This window comes from Hydractinia symbiolongicarpus, chromosome 12, assembly GCF_029227915.1.
Source record: "Hydractinia symbiolongicarpus strain clone_291-10 chromosome 12, HSymV2.1, whole genome shotgun sequence".
NCBI lineage: Eukaryota > Metazoa > Cnidaria > Hydrozoa > Anthoathecata > Hydractiniidae > Hydractinia > Hydractinia symbiolongicarpus.
This window is the reverse complement of record NC_079886.1, coordinates 5780748-5793148: the sequence shown is the minus strand read 5'-3', so window position 1 is coordinate 5793148 and position 12401 is coordinate 5780748. Positions and strand designations below refer to the sequence as shown.

Genomic DNA, 12401 nt, shown 5'->3' with positions numbered 1-12401 from the left:
CGGGAGTTAACTGTAGTTCTCTTCCATCAGATTACCGACCAATGACGAGTTGACCCGCGGTATTGGGAGCAAACAAACCGTACATTGCGTGGGCTGCATGTTAAACGGGAGATGCACAATGCTTTTTTCCGAATTCGCACTATACATGTTTTTAAATTCGAAAAAAAATTTCGAATTTAAAAACATGTATCACCCTTTTTTGATTCAAATTGAGTGTAATTGGTTGATTTTTTTATACAACTGAAAGAAAAGTGCAAACGATTAGCTGCTTTTTACAGATTTATTAACGTGTAAATGCAATGGTTGTGATACATAGGTTACAAGTCTAACACAACGTAAAGGTAGACTATATTTGTGTTATTATTTTATGGAATAAATACATACATACACCATGTGAAGAAAATTTTATTGATTTATAAAAAAATAAACTGTGTGTTCGTAAAAAACCTTATTCGTAATATTCCACCACGATGTCTTTCGTGTACGAATTCTGGTTATCGGAATAATTTAGAGTTTCCACTGTTTGCGTTAGATAATCCTCGCGTGCAATCCAATCATCTTTAGTTGGTTTTTTCGCATTAATGAAAGCTGAAACCTAAATATGAATAAGTAATCATAATTAACAGTGAAAAAAATTGACTAGCCTTTACCATATATTTTTAGAAATTTGGGGGGGGGGGGTTAAAAAAACGCGAAGTTTTTGCAATTTCGCAAATGATTACAAGAGTTTTTAGTACGCGAAATCAATATTTATTGGCCGATATGGATTACTTAAAAATTCTTACCGCAAAAAGCAGAACTTTGTTATTTTAGCAATCCAATCGGGTCCTGACTTTTAATGCTTCCAGTCATGAAATTAACGCGGTTTTTTCAAAATTTGCGTTAATCTAATGACCGTTAATTAAATGCAGTGTTAATTTAAAGACCGTTAATTTCATGACTCATTTCATGACTCGTTAATAAAAATACTATTTATTTGGTGACTTGCTTATAGTATGTAAAAGCCTAAATAATACAATTATTTTAAAAATTTTTTTTACTATTTTCTTCTCATCGGTGCCCTTTTTAGTCATCTTTTTTAAAATAGATTTTGTATTATCTTTATGCTTTGGTCCAAGTGGAAAATTAACTGAAAGTTTCCTTCTAAAACTTTAAAATTTTTAACACTGTCTTTAAAAACCACGTAAACTTTTATTTCAATTTCCAAACCGCCTTATAATAGAAAAAACCGCTTCACTATCTAAACCCCAATCGTGACGTGCAACCATTAAAGTTGATCTTTGCTTGTCAACTTGAAAACCAGAACATTCCGAAACTCATAAAAAGCATTTCCAAACTAAAAAAGGTCGTAACATCATCACTGCTGATTGGGGACTGCTGGGATAACAGAAACATTAAAAAGTGCCAGAGAAGCAGATAGCGAGATCAACATGGACCTATTCATGTAAAACTACAAATTCACACTATACGAAAAAAGGATACTGTTAAAAAAAATTTTCTCTTTTTTCTCAAATTCGCGTTAATTAAATGCATTTTAAAAAAGAACCTTGCTCAACTGCGTTAATTAAATGCCTTTTTCAAATTAATTTCATTGAACCGCGTTAACTTCATGACCGTTAATTTAATTAATTTGAAAAAAGGTATCACGTTTAAGAGAAAACAAACAAAGAGACTGTGTGTGTTCGTACAACATATCGAAATCAATTTCTTGTTGATTTTTCTTCAAAAAACAACAACAACAAAAAAAACACGTACCGAAACTTCAGGTGATTTTCTTGGAGGCTTCTTAGCACCTGTAATCTTATATGTTAACGGTTTATTTTTATTATAATCTTTAATCTGGTATTGAGTCTGTCCAAGTAGAATACTTGACGCGTCCATTATTGTTGTATCTTCAACTTTCACTGTCAACCACGAACCAGGTTTTAAAGTGTCTGGTGCTCCACCGGCAAATTTTATGCTCCCTGCAACATCGAAAGCCATAGCAGCTCCAAATAACAACAACGTAACAATAAAATACAACCACAACATACTGAAAAGCTTTTAATTTTCTTTCCGGCGTGCAGCACTATTGGTTTACCAACAATAAGACGTTTTTTTACTTTCTATTCTAAAATATATCAGTGATACATTTATATTTAATAAAACTCATATATTTAAACTTTTTCTACGAACAGATTTTATCAAAAGACAAACAATATTGATATTTCATGTTTTTAATTACTACGCCAAATCTAGAATTTGCATATAATCCTGACCAGAAAATATAAAACACAGACCTGTAAATTTGGATACACATTCATAAAGAAAATATTTCCATCATAACACAAACTATGTGCTCTTCAGTTCCCAAATATTCTGTATTACTATTTTTTCTTCCTTATAATTATTATTTGTTTTAAATTCAAAAAATTTGAAAAATGCAGCTGTGTCCGTAACTACATGTTTGATACCACAACTAAACAAAGCAGCTCAATCAAAACAAATGAAAAATAGGTTATTATAAGACGCCAGGGTAATTCTAGTATTGAAGGTATTAAAAAAGGACGTAATGAAGTTATAAAATGCAGTAAAAAAATTATTAAGTAGAAAAATTGATCATGGTAAAAGTCGTGCGTTTGCACTTGTTATTTAGTTACTACTTCTTCGCAGCTGTACCTAGCAATGTACTGATTATCCCTGTACCTAGCAATGTACTGATTATCCCGTGGACTTTTATTAGAAGCAATACGGTGGAAGGATGTAGAAAAAAAATAAAGTGCCGAATTGTACTCGATTGTTCGTGTAACGTGTGCTGCATTGTCAAAAAAATGTCGTTTAGAAATAATGATATTACTCTCCAACAAATTTTACTCAGCGCATTTTCCAGAAAATAATTAAAGCCAACAGAGTTTTCCTAATAAAACTATGCGTTACGGTACACTGCGACATCGTATAACTTGTTTTTACACCATGACAGTATTTTATTGATTGTAAATTATGCACGATAAACATTCGTAGACAAAATTCTCATTCAAGTGAGATATCACTGTTTTAAAATTGAACGAATCTGGTCACGTGATAAAAGATGGCTCACTGCGTTAATGTAATTCACAGATATTATTCAAGTGAGAATGCAGTTAACTACCAGATTGAAGGAAAGCAACCCCTTTAGAATGCTTCTAGATTCCTGATTATTACATTCACGTGGCGCCATAAAATCGTTCACGTGAAAGCTGGAATTTAGATACAACATATTAATAACTTCTTATTTCTAAAATATTATACATCTAAATATAATGATTATATTTCGATAAAAATTATAAATGTCACACCAATTATTGTGTTGATATAGCTGCAGAAAAAATTTCGCACATAAGACGTAACACATTTACATGAGCAAGCAAACCTTTAAAATAATTTAACTTCTCTGCAACATTCGAAACATTAAAACCTACCTCGGTAAATAATATATACAAACAAAACAAAATTATGTACATAACAATATCCGCTCAGCATAAGGGGCGTTTCCTTTATTTTTCTGTTTAACGATCCCAGTAGCCTTTATTGTTAAACTTTTTTAACTTCCTTGATCAAATCCTCCAAGGTGATGTGAAGTCTTTCATTTCGAGGTACAAACATTTCTACCCAACGACCTGAATAGCTTCGCAGCATTGGAAGTTTGAGCAGATGATCGTGAAATTCATTTAACACATACGTAGGACAAACTTCAAGCTGATCGAATTCAGAAATAACTTCAAGCCTTTTGACATCGTAGAAGGTACCAACACGTTCGACATTATCGAGACAATTCTGCATCTGCTCGTCCACCTCAAAAATTTCACCACAAACACGCTACGGAGAATAATAGTTACTTTAAAAATTGTGCGCTTTTTTCCGTGACATATATAAACAGGCCATTTTTTATCTGCGAAAAATTAAAGAGGATTGTTAAATTGTAGAAGACATGAGATGTTTCAGAGGATGCACGGTGACACTGTCAAATAGAGAACCAAGAGTTTAACTGTCATACCAACCTCTCCAATACCTTCTTGGTTTAAAATGAATGGTATTTTTGCTGTACTTGCAACCACCAAAGGAAACTTCTTCACCGTTACTGCATTGCAAACAAATTTAGCTACACCATTTTTGGGATTATGCATGAAGTGAAAATTCGGAAATCCCTGTTTTAAAGTTCCATACACAAAAATTCGCACCATATCTAAAATGAAAAACAAGAACTTGCTATCGTTGTTGGGTAAGAACAACATTACTTTTTCTTTGCAATTAATGTGTTATGAATGGTTGCACATACTAAAGGTCCGACAAACCACGGTCATACTTACTGAACATAATTTCCCAATATAAAATATTACCTGTATTCCATCAGGAACATTTCATTTTCTGGCGTACTATTAGCCTCAATTACCTCAAACCTTCGAGCAGGGCTGTATCTGTATGTCTCAGTATTTTAAGGTTTACTGTTAAAACCCAAAGTTTAAGTCTACACTTCACGACACATAGTTTTAAGTCTTTACGGACTTACTATAAACCACTTGATATGCTTCAAAGCACATGTTCAGTGCTCTATTTGAGGACTATAAAGATTTAAAGTGAAAAGTTAACACATTGTCTGGTAATCGAGTAAAGTCAAAGTTAGGCTCCTCAGTACCTAGCTTTAGGTTATCTGCAACAATGAAACAACATACAGCAAAAAAAAGACGAATACAGTGAACCTACCTATTTTTGAAATGAAACCAGTGAAAATAACAGTATATTTTAATAATTATTTTGAATCTACAATAGTAAGAAAAATGGAATATCTATTTCACCAAAAAAAAAAAAAAAAATTGTACGTTTTCCATACTTGCACCAAGTTTGAACACATGGCTGTTAGTTGCTTATGTGTTTAGAAAAAGTAAATAAATACTGTCTAGCTTTAGAATCTCGAGGATAAAAAAAATATTCTTAAGCAGCAATGGAAATGATCAATTACATGGACAACTAAAGCTGTCAAGTAAATGCAAGTACTACATCCATTAAATTCCAGACGTATAAAATAAAACAAAAAAGTTGTCATCCAACCATACGTGATCGTTGTCCATAAGAAAAACAATGTAGATTAAAAAAGTTATGAAAAATTTGCAATTTACAAAGTTGACAGGTACATTATTAAAAGCAGATAAAAGTCTTTAACCTTCTATCTGGTTGAATGAAACATTTATAGCTAAAATATGTTACAACAACATCAAAAATTTATACCTATAGAAAAATCCACAAAAAGAATTCCAGCTAGTAAACATGCCATAACTATACAAAAATAGAATATGACATCAGAGCGCCAGACACAACAGTTGAGTTATGTAGCAAGAATTATAAGAGCGTAAAAGAACTAAAAATGGCCTTCTTTCCATTCATTTGGAGATGTGTATATAAAAATAAAAAACTAAGAATTTTTTCACCAATCCAAAAATTATTTTAACACAATTTATATTATAAAATTATAAAATATATAAAAAACATTGATAAAAATTTGTAAACTCCTTCTGGTATATATATTATCAAAACCACTAAAAATATTGCATAATAATATATTCTTTAAATGACCTAATTATACCACTCATGAAAGATGAAAAAATATTTGTGATATTTTTGATGACATCATCAACAATTTACCCACAATCCAGGTTTTTTTTACATAATTATCATAATGATGATAAAAATATAATACTCAAAAGGTTAAAAATTTATTCAAGTAAAAAAGCTTATTTGATAATGTCATCGTCAAACATTTTTGGTCATGATATGGGAGATCGAACTTTGCTTTAGAAAAATTTAATGACTTAAAAAACTTTTTTATTAAAGTATGGTTTTTACATTAAAACAATGTCTCTTTGGCTAAAAATTTATCCACCTTGCATGAAAGTAAACAGATCAGCGTAATACATCCACTACAGCATCAATAATGAATAACATAAGTTGTTGCTAATGAGGAGGAATAAGTTTGAAAATACTCAGTCCTTAATAAATTATCTTTTATGCCATGCATGAAATATGCTAAACATTCATGTTCGTTATTTGACTCGGTGACTGCAATTAATTTTAAAGAATCATACAGGACACCAACTACTTCAAACTCATCCAGATTTTTTAACATTTTCTCATCAACCTCGTATACTTCACCAGCAACATTCTGAAGAATGAAAACATATACACACTTACTATCCCTTTCATAGTAATGTATGCATTTATTTTATAATGCATGGTCCAGAACAAAGCTAGTTTGAAAATTATCCAAAGTGAAATTAGACTAAATTTTTCAAATACTGTGATGTAGAAAAAGTTTTAAGACGCACAAATATTTTTGAAAAAGAAAGGTTCTTCTCGATGAATGTATTATCAAATTTTTTTAGGGAAATCAATAATACATGCATAAAAGATGGTTTTGAAGTAAAAAAGGTAACTTTAACTTTTTACATATTGCAAGATTTTAAAGTAAGAGGTCAGCTTTAAACAAAATAACCCACAATCTTCTGCACTGGAAATGAAGGCCCCACCACAAGAGAACCATTCTCCTGAACCGCACCTCCCCCTCAAAAATATAAATTCTTAAAACACTGGTGTTTTAAGTGTTTCTTGTTGCCGAATTTAAATATAAAGGGTGTAATTAAGAATATATAAACAAGTTAATTTTTATGCAAAACTCATTCAGTATGTTGCCAAGATTATATCCCATAAAAAAAAACAATTCAATTTTACAGGACAGAGCTTAAAAAGTTCTTTTAATTTCTTTAAAACAATCTTTTTTAGCTTTTTATAAGCGCTAACATTTTACAACCTCGTGATTTTAATAGCTTCTGTTAGTAAAAACTTTGGGTTAATCATGTTAAAAGAATTGGTGTACTGGTCAATGCAATTTCAACTGGCATTGGCATGTTAAATACGGTATAAAATGCTTACATCAGTGAATTTACCTAATCCTACTTTACTTAATCCTAAATTTTTCCTTCAATTTTAAATTAAATTTTATTTTGCCTTTACTTATCATTCCTAATAGAAAGAATCATAATCTGTTGATAAAGGAAAAGTATTAAAATTATATATATATATATGAATTAAATATGATATATGGAATGCGAACTTTCTAAAGGCCTAAACAATTCCAAAAGAACCTTGAAAAATTTGTTTACCATTGTTTTCCTGATTATAATATAAAAATAAATGTTTTGTCTATCTATAATATCCAAGAAATATTACCCAAACTCAAAAGTATGCTGACCAAAGGCAATAAATCTCAGAAAAATTATCAACATTTCTTTTTGTTTCTCCAATTTAATGTTCCAAAATCTTAAATTTAGTGCGACTTATTTTTAAGTCTGTATGTAGATTTTACGCAATCAGTTAAAAATATAATATACAAACCTACATAGCCATTTCCAGAAAGGTGTAATAAAAATGGTAGATTTCCTTGATCAGCATCTATAACAAGTGGATATTTATTTTTCGTTACTGCTTTGCAAATATATTTCGCTGTTCCATGTTCTTTTGCATTGAGAAAAAAATGGTTCGGAAAACCTTTCTTTAATGTGCCATAAACAAACACTTTTGTAGTCATGCTAAAGAAAGTTAAAAAAATTATTGATCTTAAATAGCATCAACAGGCTAAGTATATAAGAATATATACATGTTATGTTCAGTTAAAAATAAAAATAAAGAGTGCTCAATGAAATATTCAGAGCGATTATATGTATGGTAAACACAAGTTAATAACTACAAATTATAGCAACTTCAGAAAAGAATTGGAAAGTCATCTGGTTCAATCCACCCTATAGCATAAACATAAAAACAAATGTTGGCAAGGAGTTTTCAAAAATCATTAAAAAAACACTCCAAAGGAACACACAAGTATCACAAGATCCTTAATATTTTATATTTCTCAGATGTATATACTATTAAGATACAATCTTTCTGATCTAATTGGGATTTATCGTTACAACAAAGCATGATGAATCTAATCAATAACAGATTATTCACACAAATTTTTACCACAAGGTCCTCTTAAAAAAGAATAAAAACATGCGCATAACTTCTACGTCTGCTCCGAATTTAAAATATTTTACATGTATTAAACAGTGTTTTGATAGAGGAAAAAGCAAATTGACATAATTCAAGGCAGGGTGTAATCCATAAATTTAAAACAGAGACAGTTAAAGATCTAAACTAAAAATTCCATTAAGGATCTTAAAAAGGTTGTACCATAAAAGACTTCTAATCCTTAATGTCTATTATGGTGATTTGAGTCATGAATTGGGAAATTCAAGATAAATTTTAGCTACTGAGGACGCTGGATTACATCCTGATAAGTATAAACTTGTGTAAAACATCCATCGGTATTCCAATAAAAATGTATTATTTACTACATTCTGTAGTTATTAAAAAAATTATCTACTTGATTTGTTTGTGCCTGTCCAAGCACTATGTGTGGTCTTTTACTTTTAACAAAATCAAAAGCTGTCGTTGGATTTATGTCATACTGGGAGATCAAATAACACAGCACCACAGTGGCGCTTCTGCTTCTTCCAGCCTTACAATGTACATATACTGATTTGCCATTCTCAACTTCTTTGATGAATTCTATACTAGTTTTAATTTGTTGCATTGTTGGTGCATTATTGTAGTCAACTGTTGGAATACAAATCTGTTGAACACCCATTAAGTTCCATTCATTTTCTGTTGGGCATATGCATCTTGTTTCATAACTTTCATTTAGTGTGACAACCCTTGTAACATTTTCAGTATCTACTAGTTTCTTTACAGTGGAATGTAAGGGTAGAGCACCCAAGATGACTTTATCATTTATTCTATCATACCATCGTCTCTCACCACTAGTTTTCATTATTCCAAACAGTAATGTTGGATAGTACAAAATCCGTGCCCCAATAGGATGTGAACAAAAGGGAGATAGCCAAGAGGTAGCCATTTCACTGATTAACTTTATTTCTCTATTTCATGTTTATAGTATAAAATCATTTAAATTACTCTTTGTTACTTAGAACTGTAGCCTTTCTAATTCACATTTGCATGTCTAGGTGAATGTTGATGTGTTTTTTTAACTTGCAAAAATTTGCTCAACTTTTTTTTAACTTTACTTGTTGTTTGTGTATCAGAGCATGTAATCACAAAAATAAATATACAATTGCTCACCTGAAACACGAATTTAAAAAAGTAATGCAGGTGAATAAATTTATGTTTGTAATTTTTTGCAGACATTAAATAAATTAAATTAAAAAGACTTAACTATTTATTAAAGGCACAAAACAAGTTTTCAAAATGCAAACAATGACCACAAAAGTGTTCTATCATACATTTTATTTATCAACTTTGGACACAGGACTGACCTGTCAAAAGAAGCGTTCGGAATTGGGATGACCCATCTATTAATGAGCCCAGCCCAACTTTGGACAAATTTATGCAAATTGGTCTTAAATTGGTAAAGGCCAAACTATTGATAAAGAAATCTTTCAGTTCTAAAGAACAGGTCATCAAATGGGACAAACTTGATTGTTTACAAAGGACTTTTGCAATTTTAGAAAATGTGTCATAAGATGGGACAGGCGCAACTATTGACACTTGACACTTATTAGAGACAGCTATAACATGATAAAAAATTTAAGACAGGCCAGACTCAACTGTGGACAAATGCAGTCTCTATAGGAGAGGACTAAAGATGACAAAAAATGCATGGATGAGAATAAATCTTGAATTCTCTAAATAAAATCTATTACAAATATACTATATTGCTAAAGTAATGAGCAATACAAATACCTTGTCATAAATTCTGCTAGCTAGCTATAATACATATAACATTACACTACACCAAGCTGAATGTTATATCTTGGTATCTGAGTCATAATTATTTAGATAGTCATTATGCACACAACCATCTGGTTAAAAACATTTCCAATGATGCAACAAGCAAGTCTTTACCTACTTTGAAAAATGCATTCGTTATTCAATCTTGTCAAGGATGAAAACTAAAGATCTAGTCTTGCACCAAGAATTTCCAAGTAGTGTTGTTTTTGCTACACACAACAAACATGAAATGCATAATTCGATTTAATCTAAGCCAGCTATATACAACAATATACGCTATAAAAAGTTGTTTTTTCACTTTATTGAAGTTAGTTTAAGTTGAATTCAAGGTCTTGATGTATGCAAACATCCTTTAACGCCATGTTGCAAGCTGGACCTGCATCGTCAGTTCACAGGGCAGCATGTCAAAAGAAGAGCCACTGTGTTGAAAGATGGGTAACCGTGTCAAAATATAGTCCGCCCCGTCTTTAGACGAGCCATGTTCTAAGTTGGGTCAGAATAAAAGACATTGGAAAAATTTACAACAAAGAAACTATATACTAGTCAATAAAGCCTGTGGAAAAATCCACAGTGCAGATTAAAATCGAAAAAGAAGTGTCATTTAAATTTTTATGACGTCAGCAACCCATCCATAAAAAAAATAATTTAGAACCTTATTTTCACGTTGCCTCTATTGGTAGAGCTTAAAATGCTGATCAAGAAAATGTATATGATCATGCGCTTTTGATGAGCGGTTAAGGAGAAATAAGGGCTTAAAAATTTTGCTGACATCAGCAATGACCCGTCAAAACTGTAAAAAAAATTTTTAAAAATTTATATACCGTTGCCTTCAACGTATAGACCTGAAAACTAAACATAACCATGTAGTTTTTTCTATTATTATCTTTAAGAATGTTTGACTTGAAAGAAATGGTACATTTAGATTAATATATCTCTAAAAACGCTGATCAAGAAAATGTATAGGATTATGTACTTTTGACAAACGGTTGCAGAGATATTAAGGTTTAAAGGTTTTTGAATGAGATCATTAACCCGTCCATTCCAAAACAGATTTGGGGACCCAGGTTTGGGAATATAACCCAAATTGGTCCTAGGTGGTCGCTAGTTACCCACGCGGTGAAAAATCATTGACGTCACCACTTCGTTTCCAAGTTATTTGGCCTCAAAGTTTTAGGTGCATTGTAATGGCTTCATTAATTTAAAAGTAGTGTTATCGACGTTGCGCCGTTACGTCAGAAAATTTAACATTTGAGACATAACTTTTTTGGCGATATCAAAGGAAAATGAACATATCCACTTTGACTGTCACAGATAGACACACTCAGCGTATTATTATAGATATGCATACATACTAAAATACAGTACAAAAAATATCTTTATCATTGGGACCAACGTACTTGAATTGAGAATCTTAAAAGTATTTAAGATTTGGAGATCAATCCAGGGTACCTAATGGATTTAAAATTTATCATATCACAAAAAGATGATCCAGACGAATGAGTTTTATTTAAAAATACTATATATAGATTAGTTGTGAATGATAAGTTGCGCATGCATTGTTACGGCAATAAAAGAAGGACCACATAAAAAAATTGACTATTTCCTTTAATTTATTGATTTTAAGGAAAAAACGATCTAAAAGGAGCTGGAATTAGTTTTTCCTTACTATCATTTGAAGTAAGTTGTTTTCTAACTTGATTTGTTCAATCATTGTGGTCTGTTCTTTATATTTCTTGACTGTGTGCATGCGCGCACATGCCTATTATTTTAGACGCAAAATCAAAACAACTACCTCACGCTACGCTCTGTTAATTCTTGAACATATTGCACCACAACTAAGAAATATATTTAGCTAGCTATAGCTACCTAGCCTTTTTTTGAGCAAAAGGGTTCCAAAAGAGTATGTTCACAGAAAAAGTAAGCAAAGCAATAGCCTAGTTAGCTAAGTAACCTTTCTTCAAAGATATCAAATTAACTGAAAATTGAAAACTAATAGCAAATTTGAATTTGAATTGGTCAGCTGGCTTGCACACCAGGTGGCTATAATAATACTCACCTATTCTACTGCATAATCAAATTAAGTGTAAACAGAATAAAAGGCAAGACATTTTGTGCTATATGAAGTTTTTATATGCAAATATTTATAAAACATGCTAGCTAGCTATATCCCTTTAAACACGCGTCGTCCGATTACGTTCATGATGTACAAAAACAAATTCTGATGCTTCTGTCTGATATCAGAAGTTGGTTTTGGCCACAAAACGGCCCTCCCGGCCCGATTGTTCCGTACGGGAACGACCTGTTCTGCCCCGATTGCGAGAACGGCCTGTTTATAAACAGGACGGCCGGATTATGTACGCATGGCCCGGTTATGATTCTTTTGCCCTGATTGATATAGTAGCTGGCCCAGAAAGGCTGGTGATTGGCATTTACTTCGAACATTGATGAATGATGATGGATTTCGCGCTTTATGCACCTGAGGAATTTTATTTTATGTTTTACTTAATTTTATAGCTGTGAATTTCGTTTGTAAAATTGGTTTTGACTTT

The 12401-nt window shown here is 31.5% G+C and overlaps 3 protein-coding genes across 5 annotated transcripts; all 3 read right to left on the bottom strand.

Moving 5' to 3' along the window:
• Positions 1-261: 261 nt before the first annotated feature.
• Positions 262-4901, bottom strand: LOC130621637 (troponin C-akin-1 protein-like). Of its 2 annotated transcripts, none has more exons than XM_057436963.1 (4): positions 4720-4901; positions 4017-4577; positions 1756-3834; positions 262-595 (listed from the first exon to the last, which is right to left on the bottom strand). In XM_057436963.1, exons 2-3 carry the CDS (start codon positions 4248-4250, stop codon positions 3550-3552), a joined length of 519 nt encoding a protein of 172 aa, XP_057292946.1. In that variant the 5' UTR covers positions 4251-4577; positions 4720-4901; the 3' UTR covers positions 262-595; positions 1756-3549. The 2 variants fall into 2 exon arrangements, with proteins under 2 accessions (XP_057292946.1, XP_057292947.1); XM_057436964.1 differs by having other exon boundaries at positions 4017-4201; positions 4720-4819.
• Positions 4902-5052: 151 nt separating this feature from the next.
• LOC130621639 (putative gamma-glutamylcyclotransferase CG2811) lies at positions 5053-12071 on the bottom strand. Of its 2 annotated transcripts, none has more exons than XM_057436965.1 (3): positions 11909-12071; positions 7406-7595; positions 5053-6172 (listed from the first exon to the last, which is right to left on the bottom strand). In XM_057436965.1, exons 2-3 carry the CDS (start codon positions 7592-7594, stop codon positions 5939-5941), a joined length of 423 nt encoding a protein of 140 aa, XP_057292948.1. In that variant the 5' UTR covers position 7595; positions 11909-12071; the 3' UTR covers positions 5053-5938. The 2 variants fall into 2 exon arrangements, with proteins under 2 accessions (XP_057292948.1, XP_057292949.1); XM_057436966.1 differs by lacking the exon at positions 11909-12071 and adding an exon at positions 11250-11271.
• LOC130621636 (phosphatidylglycerophosphatase and protein-tyrosine phosphatase 1-like) lies at positions 7888-11223 on the bottom strand. The gene has a single exon (XM_057436962.1). It carries the CDS (start codon positions 8957-8959, stop codon positions 8396-8398), a length of 564 nt encoding a protein of 187 aa, XP_057292945.1. The 5' UTR covers positions 8960-11223; the 3' UTR covers positions 7888-8395.
• Positions 12072-12401: the final 330 nt, after the last annotated feature.

Coding starts and splice junctions, on each gene's coding strand:
- LOC130621637 (XM_057436963.1), bottom strand. CDS start 4,250: ATGTTGTTCTTACCCAACAACGATAGCAAGTTCTTGTTTTTCATTTTA. Junction 3,835..4,016: donor ACCAAGAAGGTATTGGAGAG/GTTGGTATGACA, acceptor TATTCTCCGTAG/CGTGTTTGTGGTGAAATTTT.
- LOC130621639 (XM_057436965.1), bottom strand. CDS start 7,594: ATGACTACAAAAGTGTTTGTTTATGGCACATTAAAGAAAGGTTTTCCG. Junction 6,173..7,405: donor ACCTTTCTGGAAATGGCTAT/GTAGGTTTGTAT, acceptor TTCATTCTTCAG/AATGTTGCTGGTGAAGTATA.
- LOC130621636 (XM_057436962.1), bottom strand. CDS start 8,959: ATGGCTACCTCTTGGCTATCTCCCTTTTGTTCACATCCTATTGGGGCA.